The following is a 21,289-nucleotide window of genomic DNA, read 5'->3' on the forward strand; positions in this document are numbered from 1 at the left end:
GCTCAGATCCAGCACTGAGAAGGCAAGGTTATCACCAGCCCCCCTGCAGCCCGGGAGAGATCACAAACTGCTCTCAGATGCATTGTTTCATGACTCCATTGGTTGCTCCCAATCTTAGTCGACCCTGATGGCAGCTATTGCCAATGGAGCTGATGATCTCAAAGAAATAAAGTGTCTTTCCCCGCATTTCTGGGTGAACGTTAAAGGGAGGCCTCTGAAAAGCCAGGCTTTGCACCGTCTCTGAGCCCATCACTGAGGCAGGGCGCGTGTGCATCTGAATTTCCAGGCCTGGGCATGTGGTCACTCTGGTGGAGAGCAGGGTAAAATCCCGGACTAAACCAGATTGTTATAGAAAGAGGAAGGGGTGCAGACCAGATCAAAACGGTGTGTTCCCTCCATACCGGAAGGGCAGGTGGTCTGTGCCAGGGCAGCCAGGGAGAGAAACAGTCTATTTTAGGCCACCCTCTATTGATCTCCAGTAGGTTCCTCTTGTCTAAGCCACTGCAGACAGCTTCTGTTGGCAGGATAAACACCCTCCACAAAAATTGTATATAAAATACTAAAGTTGCATATAAAATACATTTTATCATTCTCCTTATTATCAGGGACTTAGGAGATTTTAGAGCTGGAGGAGGTCCTTAGATGTCATCTGGAGATCACCAGATGTCCCCCATCTGTGTATACACACACACACACACACACACACACACATATATATATATATATATATATATATATATAGATAGATAGATGTTGGGTAATGAGAACACTGCATTTATTAAGTACTCACAAACTCATGTTGCCATGATGGAATCAGTGTTATTTACAAAACTCTCCTAAGATCTTTAATTTTAACAAAAACAAAGTTATTCGATGTTTAACTTAAATTTTAGTCTTATAGATGGTAAATTTCCATTACATTTTGTGGACTATCAACCATAATGTAAAGATATCCACCCCATCCCCTTGCCCATTACTGCTTCAGTGGAATAGCTGGGAATCAAGCTCAGCGTCCTAACTTTCAGTCTAAAGATTTTTGGTTTGGCCGCACTGCTAGCTTCTGCCAAAAGCATGGTATCTTGCCCATGGCAGGCGCTCCATACATACTTAATATTTTTTAGTTAAAAAATATAGAAGTACATGGTACACAGTTATGCTTTTTTTCCACTGGTACTAAGATTTAAAAAATATTTTTCTTCGTCTGATTATCATAGTCAAGGTCCTGAGAAGTCCTGCAGGGCAAAAAGCTGCATCACCAGAGCTGTTTCATCACAGGGTGCTTTCTGAGTAGAGCAGCTGCTAACATCTTACAGTACACTCATCTCCCAGAGGCTAAGAGGATGGAAAACACTGCCCGGGTATTCGAAAGAGAAAGTCAGGGAGTTGATTTAAGTTCATGGAACCGGGCTGAACTTTGACTCACAATTTTCATCCTCTTTGTTTCCTGGAGGTCCCCTCGCAGTGCGCTCAGATACATCTGCATTTTGATCTGGGCTCAATCTGGCATCCCTGCTATTCAAGGAAAGGGATGATGATGATAGTGATGTTTTTAATGTACTATCTGGGATTCCAGTCTCATTCAGCTCATTCACTCTCCAAATAAACATTCGTGTCTCAGCCCTGGAAGAGGAACTCCTAGCCTGATGATGGTGGAGCCGTGGTTCCTTCTCAAAAGCCCGGAAATTACCACAGGCAGAAAGGCACATTTTCTCTTTCATTGTACAGTGAGTGAGCTGAATGGGGCCTGATAGCTAAACCCAGCCCGTGATGCAGGCGCACCAGCCACCAAATCAGACAGAGTCACTTTGAGGAAAAGCAGAGCGAAAAGTGACTTTGAAGATACACAGAGTGGTGGAGAAGCCTGGCCTTATCCATTCGATAGGTATTTAGGGAGAGCTCCTCTGTGCTGAGATCACAGGCCCCTGTACCTCATGGAACCAAAAGACCAGTGTGAGCAAAGCACCTCAAGGCAAAAAGTGGCAATATTGCAGCACCCATGTAGAAGAGCACACACGTAACATTTTAGTTATAAATTCTATACCGACTTTCTAAGTTGGCATGACATGGCAATGATTCTGCTGCCTTCAGTGTGTATTTACATGTAAAGATGTTTGTTCCCAGGATTATGTTTTTAGCTAGAGATAACACCATTCATTGGTCAAAACTGGCGATTTTTGTCATTTCCAGTAATTTGGGGGGTTTTGATGCAGCCTGATCATAGATAAAGTTTGGCTGAGTATATGCAATAACTCCTGTTTTTATTTATTTATTAAACCTTTAGAACTTATTAGGAATCCAGAAAATTATTTGTAGAGGAAGAGGCCTTAAAGACCCGAGCTGCACCTTCACTCATGCCAGTAAGGAGTGGCCCCAGCGTTCAGAGAAATGACCCACTTCACCCACCCTGTATACTGGGCGATCAGAGGGACCGATGCTCTGGGGTCTTGTCCAGCTACGCAGTGGAAGGACTGCTTTTCATCCCTTTGACAAAACGCCTTCGCCCCTATGTTCCCTAAAGTCCTCTCCTAGATCCCACATGGAAGAAGCAGGACGATGTCAAAAGACATTGCGAGCCATCCGCTTTTTTGGAGGGAGTGGGGAGAGGGTGAGGGAACGCTTGGATCGAGTTCAGATTTCTGAGCCAGAAGGAAATTTTTGGCCATGTTGTTCCCTTTGGGGTCCTGCCTGGGTGGTTAAAAAAAAAAAAAAGTCGTTTTAACTGTTTTCAGCTGTCAATAGAATTGGCCATGACCTTGGTGATCTTTCAGCATGTCCTCGTTTTATAGGGTGAATGTACGCGTTTGCTGGATAACCACTCGTTTCCGGCAGAAGCAATGCATCATCGTGAAATACAACCCATACGAAAAGAATGAGGGGTGGCAGTATGGAAACAGGAGGACCCTTGTCTTCTAAGTAGTCGGGGCAAAAAAGGGCCCGTTTTACTGTGTGGCCCGGGAACAGATGTTCCATGTGGAGGTTACATTCAGTAAAATTACATAATGCGTCATTTCTTAATGAATGCCCCACAGTCCCTGCTGCCCTGTAAGTTGTCTTGTGACTGGTTTATAGCTCAAACAGGATTGAACTTCATACTTTTGGGGTGTCACTCCTCTTCAGGCAGCTAATGCCTGCGATATCATCACTTCTAGAAGCAAAGACCTTATGGGTACGCCACACATGCCTGGTATTTTCTGTCGGTTGTTCGATACTGAAGTGTTGCGTGGATGCTGACAGGAAATGGTTAACATTTCTTAAAGAACCGAGAAAAAGAGCTGCCTAGTCTCATCATTACTTGTGCATCCGGCTGAGATGGGTGTCCTGCTTTTATACAACTTTCTTTGCTGGGGCAAAATGGGGGTGGTGGTGCATCTCCTTGCAAATGCATCCTGTAGAGCCATGCAACATTAGAATGGAAGAAAATCTACGATGAATTCAGTCCCTAAGAACATGAATGAGGCCAGATAAAATATGGTGGGGGGATGCCATGTTCTCTTTTTTAATGAATGACATGACAGATTATGAGATAAAGAGTTCTAAGCTCCTGGCAAAGCCAGGAAGTAGGGTTGAATTAGAGGAAAATGAACAGACGTGGGTGTGACTGGGTGTAGTTTCAAGTGCAAAGTGTTTGGCTACTCGCAGTGTGTGTTCCGAAAAAGACTCCTGTTTGCTGAAGACTCACAGTCAGATGCAATTACTTGGAAAGGGAGATGTAGTCTAGGCAAGAAAAGCAAAGAAAGCTTATTTCTTGTGAACATATTGCTGTTGGTAAACAAACATTTTGCCTGATTCCAATAACGCTGATGCTGTGTGTACCCAACATCTAGCCAGCAGTGGGTCTCTCGTGTAAGTTTTCGTGATCGTATGGCTGAAAACAAATATTTGACATGATACGTGATAAAAATCTCTTTGAAGTCAGTCATTCATAAAAACAATGCACTGCTTGCATAGAGAATTTCAGCTCCTTTTCAGGTTTAGGCAAACCTGCTGTAGATCTTATTTGGGCTTAAATTATCCAAACTGCAGTGTTCGAGTTTTCATGTCAAGGCCATAAATGAGCATTGTTGAGCTTTCAGCATCTCATAGGAAACTCCTTCAGGGCCCCATTTGGGATGCAGCTGCCTGTGTCCCTGTGATGATGGTGATCAGCCCCGCTGGCCCGGCTTTGCTTTGCTTCACCGCTCTTCAAGACGGGCCTCAGGGGCTCCAGGCACGTGTCACCGCATCCTAATCCCAGCCGCTTGCTTCAGCTTTGAGACTTTGAGGCAGTGTTTACAGTTCTTTTCTTCTCACTTGCCTTTTTTTCCCCCCAGTCTCCCCTTATGGGACTAGATGTGGGTTCTGGTCACTTCCTTCCACTGATTTTTCTAGTTATGTGATGTTAGGCACACGTGGAGTCTTGGCTTAGCCACGTGGAGTGTTGGCTTCCTCAACTCTTAAGTGGATATAACCTCAGGGGTCGCTGTCAGAGTCAGATGGCAGCAGGGGGAGACAGTACCCGGGACGTCCTACAGAGGAACAGGATGATAAGTAGTAGCTTTCCTTCTTCTCCAGCATGGTTCGTAAGAATTTCCATTTTTTTAGAGTTTTAACTTCTTTCCCGATGGAAGTTTCTCACTAACGATGGAAATTCCCAACTCCCTAAGAGAGAAGCAGGCAATGATTAGGTGTGGTGACTTGAAGGGAGATGCCTTGAATTCCTGGTTAGAAGTCAGACTTACATTGGCCATTTCCCTCTTCTTTGCCTTAATGTGTGCAGAGGGCAGGAATTTTGTACCCTTGGAGCCCTGCACCCAGAACGGTCATGCACAGTGGGTGCTGGACACAGACGGCAAAGTCAAGGTGGGGGGAGTTAGCGACACAGACCCCCTGCCTCTCTTCCTCTCTGTCTGCCAAGAAGGTCTAGTCTTCACATGAGCCCTGATTTTCCACTCACCAACCCGTCCTGGCGTAAGCCTGCCCTCTTGGGCTTGGAGAGCAGTTATATCCTTATTGGTCTTTATTAGTGTTATTCCTTCCCCTCTGTCCCTCTAATCTAACTTATTATCCATGGAATCTTAAGTGTAATCTTTAAAAATCATAATGATGCCACCCCTTTGCCCAACATCCTCTACAACTTCCCACTGGTTCCCTGCATTGGATAAAGGCTGCTCCCCTTTATCACAGGCCCCTGCCACATTGGCTTCTGTCCACCGCCTCCATGGCCAGGCTTCTTCCTTCTCCAGGGCCTCCCTGCTCTGAGATGTTCTCCCCTGGCTCGTGGCCCACTCTTTCATCAGGGCTGGCTTCTCCATCCACAGCCCTGGAGGGAGTTCTTCACCCTCCCCGTCCCAAAGACCCCTCCCTTCCCACCCTGCTCTTCTCTGTCACTGAGCACTGTTTTCATTTTTAAATTTTTTTAAATATTTATTTATTTGGCTGCGCCGGGTCTTAGTTGCGGCATGCGGGCTCTTAGTTGCGGCATGTGGGCTCTTAGTTGCGGCATGTGGGATCTAGTTCCCTGACCAGGGATTGAACCCAGGCCCCCTGCATTGGGAGCGCAGAGCCTTAGCCACTGGACCACCAGGGAAGTCCCTGTTTTCTTCTTAATAGGGATCACAATCCCATAATCACACATCTGTTGGCTTATGTATTCAATCTCCCTTCTATAGGTTATATACCCTCTCAGGGCAGGGGCTGTGCTGTTTTATTCACCAATATGTACCCCATGCCTCACAAATACCCTAGTATATAATAGATGCTCAATGCACATTTTCTGAAGAAGGAAGAAAGAGGGCAAGGAGAGAGGCAGGGAGAAAAAAGGAGAAGGGAAATAGGAAAGAAGGAAGGAAGGAATTGTATGACAGTAAATGCTGTTAGGAACAGAGGACTTTGTAGAGTGATGAGGTTAACAGTCAACCACGCATGATGGAATAAGACAGTATCATCGTCTTATTTGTAATCAATGTTTCATCAGAATTTGAAATTGTCTCTAAGGGTATCTATAACTAACTCCTTAGTCTGATTATTTCTCCTAGTTTCTGAATTTTCATTAAAAATTAACTTTTCTAATACTTATCTTTTTGAAAATTTTGTTCATTTATTCATTCAGCAAATATGTATTGAGGACTTACTAGACACCAAGACATAGTACAAGATAGAGTCATTAAAAGACCAGGATCTACATCAGATTCTGTGGGTTCAAATTAGGAGCCATGGGACCTGAGTAGCTATCTCTCTGTGACCTTGGTTTCCTCTCTCCAAAGGGAAAAAACTATTAGATCTGCCTTATTATTGTGCTGTGAGGATGAAATGAAGTGTTAGCTGCTGAGGATAAAGTGGTTGGGAGGGCAGACCCTGCCCCTGCTCTCTGAGTCCCCAGTCTATGAAGGGAGACAGACTTTAAACACATCACTGTACAAACAGCTGGTTTATTCTCACCAGGACAAGTGTTTTGACAATGACAATGTACCAAGAGGTGCATCTTGAGGGTCCTAATCTGGTCTGGGAGGGGTGCTGGTCAGAAAGGGCTTCCCTGAGGAAGTCACGCATAAACTGAGACTTGAGGGTCGAGAAAAAGTTTCCCAGGTGAAAGGAGAAGCGTGGAATTGGGAACAAACACCCTGCATTTGGAAGGAGCAGGGTGGTTCCTGGGACGACCGTGTTTTACCAATTATAAGATGTATTTTTTTAAATTAAAAATCTCTGAAATCAGGACCTGTCTTACAACTGATGACATCTTAGATTCAATGAAATACAGAATTAAAACGAAAACAAGAACAGAAAAGCCCAGAGAGGTTGGAGAGCAGAAAGTAAGACGAGAAGAGGTGTGTGGGGGGCATGCAAGACCACAAAGGTCTTGAGAAGGATGTTGACCTTTATCCCAAGAGCAAAGGAGAGTCATGGAAAGGTTTAAAGCAGGGGAGTGACATGAACACATGAGTTTATGAAAAGGCTTACCCAGCCTTTTGTGAGAAGTATGAATTGGAGTGAGGGATGGTACATGCACGGAGACTGTCTGGGGCTCCCGCAATAGTACAGGCAAGAGATGGCGGTAGTTGGACCAGGGCTGTGTGAGTGGAAGCAGAGAGAAGGTGGATTCAATGATATTTAGTGGGTAGAATCAACATGACCTGGTGATAAAGTCATTATGGGGAACAGAGGGAAGAGATTTCAGGAATAACTGGAGGTCTCTGGCTTGGGTAACTTGCTGGAGAACATTTCTGTTTCCCCAGATAGGGAACTTGGAGGAGGAGCTGAGTAGGGAGAAGGTCAGTAGAGCAGACTACCCCATCCTTCCTGAAACTCTCACTCCACCCCCTTGGCTTCAAGGAAACCACTTCTGGTTCACCTCCTACCACTCTGACGTTCACTCTGGAGCTCTCCTCCGTTCCCGTGGCTTGCATCCCTTTATGCCTTGGAGCCCCTAACTTATGTTCATTCTAGAATTCTCCTCTGAGCTTTAGAACCATATAAGCAGCTGCCTACGTGACTACTCTCACTGGATGCCACACAAGCCCTCACACTAACCGTGTCCAAAACTGAACACATAACCTTCTCCCCAATCTTGTTGGTTCTACCCACTGAACACAGATCTGGATGCATTACTATAAAATCTGACTTTTGTGCTATTTTGAAAAGTTTAGTTGGAACCAAAGTATAAAACAGTGATCCAAATTGAATCACAGTAGTCGTTCATCTTGGTGGGGGAGCATCCTCACTAAAGGAACAAGACCCCCTTTCCCCAGGCCCTCTCTGTCACAGTGCCCTGATTCATTTGCTTCCCGGCACTCCTCACTTTCCAGAAGTTTCTCGTTTGCTTCCATCTTCCATGTTCATTGTCTGTGTCAGCCCCACTAGTCACATGAACAAGGCTTCTCTGACTGGATCAGTCCTGCGGTCCAGCACTTACACCGATGCCCAGCTTTGAGACAGCACAATCCTGACTTTCCAAGGGTGTTTCCAACCTGTGTGTGAGCTGTTGACACTGAGTCTGGTCAACTCTCTGGAATGAGAGTATACAGAGCTGCCAGAGTGACAGGCGTTTTTATATTAATCTGTATCTCTTTCATGTGAATACCTTCAAGGCAGAGATATTTTCCCTTCCTTATTTAGCATATAGTACATGCTCAAAACTTTTTTTTTGAAACATCTTTATTGAAGTATAATTGCTTTACAATGGTGTGTTAGTTTCTGCTTTGTAGCAAAGTGAATCAGCTATACAAATACATATATCCCCATATCTCCTCCCTCTTGTGTCTCCCTCCCACCCTCCCTATCCCACCCCTCTAGGTGGTCACAAAGCACTGACATGCTCGAAACTTTTGAAAAAATTTATTGTGTGACATGAACACGGACAAAATGTGACGTGGGAAAGCAGGATTGCTCAACTTTGAATTTCCAAAATGTTTTCCTGCCCCTTGAAATATTTTCCAGATTTGAAGGCAGATTTTTCTAAACCGAGAGCTCTTCCCTAGTAATAAATGTGGCATTTCATGAGGTCTTCTGACTCTTTAAGATATTGCATCAATGAGTGAACAGAAGCAGGAATTTGGTTTGAATGAGCCACACCTGACAAATCCTTACAGCTCTTCTTGAGGTAGATGAAAGCAGATTTCCTTTTAGCAAACCTGGGATGGGAAGGTTTCTTACTGTCCCACAATTATTTAGCCAGGTAGTGACAGCTCCAGAGCAATGCTCTGAAAATTGTAATGTGCGTCCAAAGCACCGGGATCTTGTTAAAATGCAGATTCTGATTCAGTGGGTCTGGGGTGGGCCTGAGAATCTGCATTTCTCATCAGCTCCCAGGTGGTGCATGTGCTGCTAGTCTGGGGACCACACTTTAAGTGGCAATGCCCTAGACTGGACTATTTCCCCACATGCCAACTGGATACAGATGTTCCTGGACTTATTCCAGGGGTTGTTGAAAAATTGAGCCTTTCAGGTTTTGAGAATTTTTTAAAAATAGATATCTTTAAAAATAGACAGAGAATTTTAATAGATTAAAATTAATAAAAATAGACAGATTATTATCCCCATGCTATAGATCAAGTAGCTGAAGCCCACGGAGGTTAAATGATTTAGCCCAGATCACGGGGCTGGTAGGTGGCAAAATATTGTAAATTCAGTTCTCTTCATTCCAAGCCCAATGCTCTGTTTCCTTTATCACATCTGTTCTCACACTTTTGCGTATTCCTTCCTCCCTCCCTCCTTTCTTCCTTCTCTTTCCTTCCTTCCACAGGGGCTTATAGAGCACCTTTTCGGGGCATTTGCCTTTGCGCAAAGCACTGTAGCTGTCTTGGATGTCTGTTCCCGTTCCTGCCAGCCCGGATTGTACCCTGTCTTTAAGACACAGTTGAAAAGCAACTTACTCTGTCACACTTTCATGTACTGTGCTGTCCCCAAACCCCATTCTGAGTGGGGAGGCTACAGCTACTCAGGAAGAAAACTGATATTCAGGCTAATGTAGTACTATCAAAGAAGATCCATTAACGTCCTGTCATTTAGATCCATTTAAGTCATCTGACTCAAAAACAGACTTACAGAAGGTAGTTTTTATCGAGAACCCTAGCCACCCTTTTCAAACTCAGGTGGCATGAGTCATCCTCATGGTCTCAGCTGGTGGCAGCTTCTGGCATTTCTCTACCTGCTTCAGAACACCGTATTCTAGTTCTAGCAAAGGAACTCCACTGAGGCTGTGCACCATCCGTTTCACAGGGAGAGGAATAATTAGGAAAAACTAGGGATGCTCTGAAAGTGCCCGGCGGCTCCTTGTGCCCGTCTAATTCTAGTGAAAGATGCGTGCATTCAAAGCAGGTGGCGCCAGCACCTGTAGCCGTTTGCTGTGTTGCTATTTTAAGATATGATTGGTAGTATAAAAAAACTCTCCAGAAATATCTGCATGTTGAAAATGTATTATTTGAACCATCCTCTGACCATCTCAGGACACCTGAATCCACATCGGAGTATCTATAGCAATGCATTCTGTGTCTCAAAATTTTGGAAACCTGCACACACACAGAATGTGAGCTCATGGCAAGGACAGTCATCTGGTTCAGCTACAGACTGGCCCTAGGACATCTGCAGACCTCACTCTGCTGCCTGGGGTTCCTCGGAAGGGTTTGAACACAACACACGCTAATTGTGACCTTCAACGCTCTCACCCTCAGGTGCACTAGGGCGACTCTGCCTAAAGGAATGCTTTGGGAAATCGCTCGGTAAAATTAAGAATATTTTTATAATTAAATAATACTCTTCTCTATATCTATTCTCTAAATTTGCATTCTTTTCTTTGGTTTTCTTCAAGAGGGCAGGCAAGGGCTGCCTCTGTTATCAGAAAGACTATCAGCTGTTCATACTCAGAAGATCATATTCAGAGAAGTGTTGGTAAAATGATGTCTTTCCAATTGAAATAATTTCTCCTTGAAAGAGCTCCAAGCACTTTATTGTATCTTTTATCTCTCATAGCCCTCTAGAGAATGTGGTAATATCCTGTCCTCATTGTACCGGTGAAAAACTGTGAGTTAATATGACAGAAATGCATTGTTTCATAAAGAGCAATAAACCGGTTTGCAAATAAATTAAGCGGAACATCCAATTGCAGCTGCCAGTTTCCACCATGGCCTTTCTTGGTCTTTCCTTTCATTCCTTCCTCCTCATCTCCAAGTTCCTGGCCTGATTTGTCTTCTGGCAGCTGAGCTCTGTTCTCAGATAATCTTATCTGCTCCCTTTCTCCATCCTAATCGACTTTCCATGTTGGCTGATTCCAGTTCTGTAGAGCTGTTCCCAGGTATTTGGGTGAATGCTGTACATTTAAAAGAAAGGATCTTGAAGTGTTATTAAATTCTTTGCTGGTCATTATAGATGAAGATACGATTGTACAACATGTAATTATTAGAACACTTTGTTTTTTTCCTGAATGAAGTTCTGCTATTTTCTTTTCTGATTTCATCACTGTGCCCAAAATAAAGTTTTAATACATAATAGATGATTTTGTTAACCACTGGCTTCATCGATGCCAACAAAAGAAATGCTTCTCTGAGAACTTGAATATTAACAGTTCTGGATACATGTTAATATCCTTTGGTTTCTTACCAAGTTGTAGGTATTTCTTGTACAGTATAGCACAGTGTTTAAGAATGTGGGTTATAGAGTCATATTTGGGTTCAGATTCTAGATCCACAACTAACTGTGGGAACTTGAGCAAATTAATAACTTTTCCGAGGCTCAGTTTCCTGATCTGCAAAATAGAATTAACAATACTCACCTCAGTGGAGAAAAGGGAACCTTCCTACACTGTTGGTGGGAATGTAAGTTGGTGGAGCCACTATGGCTATACCGGAGGTTCCTTAAAAAACTAAAAATAGAGTTACCATATGATCCAGCAGTCCCACTTCTGTGCATATATCTGGAGAAAACTCTAATTTGAAAAGATACATGCACCCCAATGTTCAAAGAAGCACTATTTACAATAGCTAAGACCTGAAGCAACCTAAATGTCCATCAACAGATGAATGGATAAAGAAGATGTAGTATATATACACAATGGAATACTACTAAGCCATAAAAAAGAATGAAATAACGTAATTTGCAGCGACATGAATGGACCTAGAGATTATGATACTAAGTGAAGTAAGTCAGACAGAGACAGACAAATATCATATGGTATCACTTATATGTGGAATGTAAAATATGACACAAATGGATTTATTTACAAAACAGAAACAGACTCACAGACATAGAAAACAAACTTATGGTTACCAAAGGGGAAAGGACCGGGGGTTGGGATAAATTAGGAGGCTGGGATTAACACATACACACTACTATATATAAAATAGATAACCAACAAGGACCTACTGTATAGCACAGGAAGCTATGCTCAATATTTTGTAGTAACCTATAAGGGAAAAGAATCTGAAAAAGAATATATATATAATATATATATATATATATTATATATATATATAATATATATACTGAATCACTGTGCTGTACACCCGAAACTAACACAACATTGTAAATTAACTATATTTCAAAAACAAACCAATACTCACCTCAGAAAATTATTGTGAGGTTTAAATAAAGATAATGCAGGCTAAATAATTAGTGCAGAACCTGGCATGAAATAAGTACTCAATAAATGGTGTGGTTGTTATTGTTGATGGCCATGATGAGATGATGACAATAATTATAATAACCAGCCTTGGGGATGGGAAACTCTCCTGTAGGTGATAACTCTAAAAATATCCAATTAAAGTGTGTGTTGAAATCTTCCTTTCCAAAACATTCTGAAACTGATTTCAGATGTGACAAGCAAGATTTGCTGAGTGCCAACTGGAATTTTTCTGCACACTGGAAAACCCTTGGTGGCTCCAGATCAGATGGGAGCTACTCTGCAGCAGGAAACTGTGACCTGCGGACGTGTAGCAATAAGTTACTTTAAATAAACTAAAACGCTTTACAATGACACAGGAAAATAGTTATTAAGTAGCACCTGGCAGCTCTGAATTCAATATTTAGAAGCTTACGGAAATAAAAATATTTTTAAAAGGTAAATCTTTTTGACTCATGAAATCTAAATGTATTGGCCATACACAAACTTCAGGAAAGGCTTTCCAGGTCTGGCTAAATTTTGTCATTTTTAGTATTGTTATGCTTTTCTAGAAGGAGGTAAAGACAAATGCTGAGATAGAGAGGAACTTGGACTATCTGAGCAAATCAGCTTAAAGTCTGAATTGTAGAACTTTGAAAAATGAAGTCTAATTATTTTCAAGAACTAATGGGTGATTTAACCCAGTCTCGTAGACTTCATGAAATCTTGGGGTTAAAAATAGCACTTTGTCTGAGATCATTTTACAGTTGAAAAATGTGGGATCATAGAAGCCAAGTGAGGTGCTCTGTAGAGTCCTAGTTAGTGACAGCAAGTTAGTGACAGGGGTGATGAGAAGAGGCACGGAACTCCCAGCCTAGTTCTCTTCCATCAGCTCAGCTCTCCAAGGACCCTTACAATGAACAGCAAAAAACATCTGTAGTGGTAACACAAAGTTAATATTAATTTTGCTATATGTTCAGAAAGAACTTATTTCTTTCACTTCAAGTAGGTTAAATATCTTCCTAAAGTCTTTTCCTATTATTTATTCATTTAGAGATAAAATAATGGTATGTGTTCACCCTCATCTAAAGGATAACAAATTAATGGACTCTAGACTGATGAAGTTTCTTTCTATTTAGAATTCAAGCAACGACGGTGGTACTCAGAAAGCAGCTCTCATGTCACCTGGGGCTTTGTGTGTGTCAATGTGAGGATTAAATGAGTTAACACAAGGAAAATAACTCAGCACAGGGAATATTGGCGATGACAGATCATAATGTTGTTGCTGTGGTCCTTTGGGATGACTATGAATTTCTAAATGAGGATTAGTATATTACTCTGGCTCAGCCACAAGTGTGATGGAGGGAATGACGTCTTAAATAACACTGCTGTCCAATGGAAATATAATGTGAGCCATACATGGAATTTTAAGTTGTCTTGGAGCCACGTGACAAAAGTAAAGAGAAACAAGTGAAATTAATTTTAATATGTTTTAACCCCATGTATACAAAATTATAATTTCAATATAATTTTAAAAGCATTAGTGAGATATTTTACATTCTTTTTTTTCCATACTGTCTTTGAAATCCCATGTATACATTATCTTTATAGCCCATCTCAACTCAGACCGGCCCAGTTTCAAGTCCTCAATGTTCACATGTGGTTAGGGCTCTGTGTTGGACAGAGCTGCTCTAGTCCTAGGTACATGTGAGCCCAATTTCATCCTTTCTGAAGGTGCATGCATTTTCTCTTGGCTCTCTCCTCCTTGCTATAAGATCGGTACCCATCATGGTTAAATAGAAATACGTTATACATTTAAATTTGAGTTATAGTGCAATAGGCAAGACCTGAATTGAATGCCTGGCTCACTCTAAAAATAGTTCACTTAAAAAGCAATAGAATATTTATTTTTCTTGAATTGGTATCTTTATATTTCAGTAAGTCATGGCTAACTATATTGTCAAAGTAGAGGGAGGTTTATTTTTTATTTCTTTACTTTGATAGAGAAAAGCTTTGCTGACATGAAAAATACTTAGGTTTACCTTTTGTTAAAGTGCTTTGTTGATTTATGATTCATGATTTATTTACTAGTTTAGTAAATATTAATTGTTTCATGTTGCCTGAAAGTATGATTCTAATACTGAAGAGTTTGGTAGCTGGACAGAAGAATACATGTCTTACAACTATAACTTAAGACTCCTTATCAAGGACATTATCAAAGGCATTATAGTAGAAGGAAACCCCGTATTGCTTTACATAGTGGAAAACAATTACAAATAGATGTGCTGAAAGCTACATAAATAATTGTTAATCAGATGGGAACTTCTGTGTTACTTCTGAAAATTATAGGATATAAAGTAAAATAATAAGGTTAACTTTCATGTGAAACAGTCGCATCACTTATTTTGAAATTTTAAAATATTCGTCTGGATCCATTCTCAAATCTTAGTCTGCATTTAGTGTCAGGTTACCTGACACATCAAGCAGGACACACAATTTTCTCTTGTAAGTTTAATCATGAGGCTATGGGGACTTGGAGTTGAATTCATGCTTTGTGACTCAATGTGTAAATGAACTAAATATTCTAGGCCTTAATTTTCTTATCGGCAAATGCGGAAGAAAAACAAGAGCTAAAAATGCAGGAGCACATACACCAAGCTGACGCTGGGCTAGACACCTTACTTGCTGTAATTCATCTAATTCTCATTACTCCCATGTCCCATGATGTGGGCCCTATCCTATTTCCATTTTACACATGAGGGGGTCGAATTTGCCCAAGATCACAAAGCCAGCAGTGGAGCCATCCTTCAAGCCCAGGAAGGAGCTCCTGAGGGAACTGCCTTGATAATTGAACTTACAGGGAGAAATAGAGGTTAAACAGAATTACTTAGAGGCATCTTTAAAAAATCCCCCACTCTTTCTGTTTAGAAGTTCTTATACAGGTTTACTAAGATATTAGGCAGTTCTGCACTATTCCACAAAACCAAGCCCATCACTAACTTTAAGAAATAAAACCAGAAGTATGGAATACTTCCTGATGAAGTGAAGAGGTTGGTCCCTGGAAAAGAAACGGGGAGGACCTGAGTTGAATGAGAGTTTGACTAACTTGCCTCTGAGGCTCCTTACAGCCCTGGCCTTCAGTGACTCGTGGTGAATGTCTGGGGTTGAAGGGTGGAGTTCCTGTGCCCTTATTTGGGGTCCACAAAGCCCAAGCCAGGCAATGGCAGTTCATTAGTAAGAAGAATATGTGGTGATAGCTGTTGAGATAAGGTAGCTAAATGAAGTTCTGCAAATAAACCTCTGACTGAGAACAGAACTCTTAGTTCAACTGTAAGTCTGTGCAGAATGGACTAGCTCATGGGGAACATTTTCCATCTTTATCTTGTTCTTTTTGGAATTTAATTGCCTTTGGAATCAGTAAAAATTAAACCATGGCTATAGATGTTTGATGACATGCAGTGGAGAAAGTTCCAAATTTTGGAGAGGAAAAGGGGAAGGTAGAAAGAAGAAAGGTAGAGGGAATGGGGTGGGGGGAGAGAGAGAGAGAGAGAGAGAGAGAGAGAGGAGATATAATAGCAGGAAAACAAAATGTGGCTATCAAGGCAAGAATGAAGCCTTTGTTAGGGTAGTCTGCTATACCACTGAGATAATGATGGTTGAGATAGCTCAAATAACTCCCCTGCTTGCCCTTGGGGTTAAGCTGGCTTTCAGTGTTGGAAAGAGGACCCAAGAGAAAAGTCTGAAATGTTTATTTTAGCAGAAGTGTTAATCTTCTTGGGAGAAGGCAAAGCCACCAAATGGAGAGATTACCACTGAGCGTGATCTGGGCAACAAAGTCACAAGGCAAGTGGCTCCTCCAGTTAATGCACAATTCCTGAGCCCTCTGTTTACAAGTGCTGGTGACATTTCTATCAGCAAGCAGTGGATCGGTCTTCCCAGAGAGTACTGTGACTCAGCTAAATGGACTGAGGGCAAGATTTAAGAAAGGTGTTTCTCTTTGCTTTATTTATACTAGATTTTGAAAACAGCAACATATGCTTTCTGTTTTTCCAGTGAATTTCAAACACTTCATAATGAGTGTGTTCCTTATATCAAACGTTCATTGTGTGACCAGGTAAATGGAATTATGTCATGCTGAAAGTAAAGAGGCTATGGTCTCCTTCTCATCAGGGAAAAAAGCAAACAAGGGGAAAAAATGGTATGTTTGGTTCCTCATGCTCAGTGCCTCAGAACTGTTCAATTGTTACTCACCACTCACCCAAGACAAACAGTTTATTGGCTGAGATAACAAAACCAGCATTCTGTGTCCCTGCTGTCAGTGTGGGTATTAAAAAATTCCAAATAGATCCAAATCTGATGCCAACTGGAGGGAAGAGTCACCTGAATAAGGACTGTGAATGATGTCACTGTGTGAATGATAGCTTTTTCCTTCCTTCCTTTCCTTCTAGAGCTAATGCCTCCCCTCCCCCAAATGCCCTGTTCTCAGGGTGCCTATCACAGTAATCCCATGCTTATCTGTGCGTTTATGACTGGGTAACAGAAGCAATATTTCCACTAAAGAATGAGGGGTTCTGAATATTTCCCCACAGTCCCTGGCATATAGCAGAAGACATTCACAAGCATTTCTAACCATGAGTGAGTGGAAATAAGTGATTGTTGATTGAAAGTTCAATATCTGAGAATTTGTTGATTTTTTTTTCCCCATAGTGGCTCCCAAAATAGGGGAAGGGAAAGTTTGGAAACAAATCCAATACTCGTGAAAATCACAGACAATAATTTGGATGGATAACAAATTTCTAGATCCAAAAGGATAGAGATACAGTGGTAATATAAGCCAAATTAAAAAAGATGAAATACTCAACCACGCACTTTCAAGATGGGGGAGAAACGACTTAACAGCAGCATGTGTAAATATAGCTAAGATTTCCCTCGGCTTTATTACGTGAGTGCCAGAAAGGTTAACGCAATTCTAGGTGCATTTTCTATGCTTCAATAGAAGCATACAAAAAAAGAAGAAGAAGAAAAAAGGAAGCAATAATTTCATTCCATTTTGAGGTGACATCCTGAGGGCAACCAGTTGACGAAGAGATGCAGGAGAGTGGTAATTTTAGAAACCTTGACTCAAGAGGAATTTGGTTAGTTTTAGTGCGGGTAGAGAGAGGGCTGGAGAGCACTAGAGAAATACTTAAAGGGCTGTTACGTGGACCAGATGGATTACACATACTCTGGTGGCTCCAGCGGACGAAACCAGAAGCAGTATACAGAACTTGCAGAAAGACAGGTTTTAGTTCAGTGTAAGAAAGAACTTTCTAGCAGAGCTCCTCCTTTAGGAGCATGGAGGAGTAGATTTCTTAAGTCAGATATATTCAACCAGAACCTGCATGGCCCCTGACTGAATATGTCCTAGTGGGTTAATCTAGTGGGTCGCCAAAGTCCCTTCTAACTCTGTGGTTGTGATTCTCTTGCCATGTTGTAAAACAAAGCCAACTGGCATGAAAGTAGAGGAATACAGTTCAATAATAAAGGACCAGCCTTGAATATCCTTCATCTTCACCAGGGCTTGAAGGGCAAAGCAGTTAGGCAGCTGTCCAAGGTGCTGGATGGAGTGGCCTGTGTGGGCAGTCCTACTCCTCTGTTTTTCAGTTTGTTTTAATGCCTTCTGGGTTTTCAGCTTTTCTTCTTCCTATATAAATCCATTACCCCCCCACGTGTGTGTGAGTGCACACACACACACACACACACACACACCAGGCCTTAGTTAAAAGCAAAGAGAGAAATATGTAGGCAAGGTGTAAAAAAGCTGAACTACACTGCTACTTGGGGCTTCTCTGCCCTGTCCCAGGAGCAAACGAATCCATTTCATTTTCAAAGGTTAGACTTGGTACCTAAAGTTGGACTGTTTGACGAGATTGACATTTAGAGTAGTTAAAAATCTCTGCAGTGTTAGGTAGACCCAGGAACACTGTGAGGGTGATAAACCTGTCCTGTTCTCTATTCTCTATTTGTGCAGCCTTTCCTAGGTTACTTGATTTTTTTTGTCCCTTAGTTTTTCCCACCCCCCAGATGGAAGCAATAATAGCATCACTCCTTAGGGGTATGAAAATGAAGTAACTTAATGCATGTAAAGAAGTTACAACTATACCAGGTGCACAGACAGCAAATATTAGTGTTATTATATACTGTGTTTGGGATCCTCAGATTTGATAATTTGCCAGAGGGACTCACAGGACCCGGAAATGTAGTTATACTCACAGTTAAGGTTTCTTATAGCACAAGGATACAGATTAAAATCAGCAAAGGAAAAAGGTACACTGGGTGGGTGGAGTCCAGGTACACTGGACCAGTTGCAAGCTTCCAGTTTTCCGCCCGTGCAGTCACACAGAGAGAGCTCAGTTCTCTCAGCAATGACGTGTGACAACACACGCACAGTGTCACCAACCAAGGAAACTCCTCCATGCCTTGATGCCCAGGGTTTTGGGTTTTATTGGGGTGGGGGGGTTCCGTCACATAGGCACGCAGAGCATGTGCGACTGACCTTAGCCACTCGGTCTTCAACTCCTCCACCTTCCCCAACAAGACGTCCAACTGACAGGGTGTGACCCAAAGCTCAGGCATACAAAAATAGGCGTTCACCATAAATCACATTGTTTGCATAAACCATTGAGGCATGGCCCAAAGTCTCAGGCATACAAAGACACTTTATCAGTCAGGATACTCCAAGGGTTCAGAAGAACCAGTCAAGGGACAGTCCTGAAGACTTTTGGAATGTGGAGGGTTTGGGCAACTCAGGCCTACTGAGTTAACCATTTACTGCACATATATGTAAATCTTGCTTATTTGAACAACCCAATTCAACCATTTTCTTAATGTTTTGAATGGCTTTTTTTTTTTTTAGTATGTGAACGTTTATTGAATGTCTACTGTGTGCATAGCTCTTATATAATCTTCTCTCTATAAAGCTAGAAAATAATTTGTTTCACTCCATGTTATAAACACAGGAAATCGTTATTACTCTAGTATAAAAGGACACACCAGAAGCTAAGACCACTGCCATTATTGCAATAATGGTGATAGCAGACTGCTCCACAGATTTTGACGACAACCACATGTCAAGTGCTTTAGGTATAGTACTAGTTTTAGTCCTTCTCAACAACTCTGGAAGGTAGGTAACAGCTCTGCTTTACAGGTGAGACAATAAAGGGCCAGGGCTCTAAGAACTCCCCCAAGACTCCTCAGTCAGTAAGCGGTCAAGAATACATTTACCATCTGATTCCAAATCTCATGGTCTTAACATCATACATGATAGTTTCCTATGACCTTGAGAAACAAAGGCTCTCAAAAATACTTTGAGACATTAAAAATCCAACAAAATTTATGAGACTTTATACATCTCAAGATCCACAGAACGTTTAGACAAGGGGCCAGGGTTGTGGCTAGAACACGTGTTCATTTTACCAAAAGAAGAGATTCCTGCAAAGAAGATTCCAAGATGCCTCGCTCCCTAAAAATGTGGTGTAGAAGACACAACAGCAAGGAAAACAGAGATACAAAAGGGGGGAGAAGTTATATAGTTATTTTGAGTGTCTTGGTTAATAAGGGGGACATAAAGTCTGAATGCCCTCCAAGATTCCAAAATGGCTGACACCGTGACTTATTTGTAATCATATCTTTCTTCTTCCCCTGTTATTAGATCTCAGTCTGTGGTAGAAGCTGGGACCCTGAAACACGAGGACAAGGGAGAGAATGAGAACACTCAGCCACTCCTGGCTCTGGACTGAACCCTGAGCCACCCCGTGCTCCCGACATCGCCAGCCCTCAGTGGTATCAGCCACCAGGAAGCACATGTGCAACTGACCCCACAATGAGTGCGTTCGGCTTGACACAAGGGCCTCCTCTCCTGCCAGCCAGTAATGACTGTCACCAGCCATTGGTCTAAGCAGCCAAAGTTGAACAAAGACTTGACAGATGCTTTTTTTTTCAATGAGGGAACTGGAGGATGAAGCAAGGCAGTTACGGAGACAAGATTCCCCCCATCCCATATTTATAGTATTAAGTGAATTGAAAAGAGAAAAACTAAATTCGATGCTCACACTTCATTAGGATAAGGATTTTTCTGAGGCTTTGCAGAGACTCTCTCTAGTTTTTGCAATTTAAGATTAAGTGCATTTCCAAGTAGATACATAAGAATTAAACTGTGCAGACACAATTGTCAAGTTTAATGTAGTGCAAAGCCCCAAGACAATAGTATCCCCAGTGATTTCCATTCCTATATTGAAATATTTTCTTTGACCTCATCACCAGCATCAAATTTCAAATTGTTCAGCCTAAGAGCACGTTCTCATAGGTCTGGCTATTTGCAGAGCTTGTTTTTTTTTTTTTTTTTGATATCCTGCAAAAATGATTTTGATATCACATCTTTGATCAGGCCACCAGCTGATTATAATGAGCTAATTTTAAACAAAGACACAAACTGAAAGATGACTATTTCATCTTAGCAATGTGACTTCCCACAGGGGATGTGTGTCTCTAGAGGGTGGGCGGGTCTCATTGAAAATACATGTCAGTGATTAATGAATCCATTCACGTTGCCTCACTTGGGTCACTACAGAAAAGAAAAGTGCTACAAAAACATCACACCGCCCCCACGTCCCCTCACCTCCTCTTGCAACCAGTTAAAGGTGTGGAGAAAGGGCCTGGCTGTTGCTGAGAGGGTAGGTATCAATCATGGAGGAAGACCCTTAAGGATGGTGAAATATGAAAGAACTGAAAATAAGAGAAGACCAGGAATGCAGGATGAAATGCCAAAGATCACTTTATTTCTTTGTTTATTATCCTTAGAAATGGAGTCCCCAGCTATCCATTCAAAGGAAATTAGATAAAAAATAAGCAGATATCATAAGATATGATATCCTTACTTGTGCCATGTTTCCCAAAACCAGGTGTATGTTTTTAGCTATCTCTTATTCTCCCAGCCATCTGCATGACATGGGCCTTCATTAGTATGACCAGTTGGTGCTCAATGTCAAATAAAAAATATTTTAGTTGATAATGAGCAGTAAAACATGATTTTACACGTTAGGTACTTGGGAGGGTTAATTTGTTGGCTAAAAAATTCAAAGGAAAGAGGTGATTCAACTGGCCATAATCACCCTCGATAGATACTAATCTTTATCATTTATTACATCTCTTTCTCAATGGATCTAGTGTTTTAATTTTTTTCTA

General features: G+C 41.7%; 1 protein-coding gene across 1 annotated transcript in view; it reads left to right on the forward strand.

Annotated features, from left to right (window-relative positions):
• Nucleotides 1–19,845, forward strand: part of CLVS1 (clavesin 1) — a 142,796-nt gene extending 122,951 nt beyond the window's left edge. The window contains exon 5 of the mRNA XM_061171940.1: nt 19,758–19,845. Within this exon, the coding sequence (XP_061027923.1) occupies nt 19,758–19,845 (88 nt within the window). The remainder of the gene's footprint in view (nt 1–19,757) is intronic.
• Nucleotides 19,846–21,289: the final 1,444 nt, after the last annotated feature.

Source organism: Eubalaena glacialis, chromosome 17, assembly GCF_028564815.1.
Source record: "Eubalaena glacialis isolate mEubGla1 chromosome 17, mEubGla1.1.hap2.+ XY, whole genome shotgun sequence".
In the NCBI taxonomy this organism is placed as follows: domain Eukaryota; kingdom Metazoa; phylum Chordata; class Mammalia; order Artiodactyla; family Balaenidae; genus Eubalaena; species Eubalaena glacialis.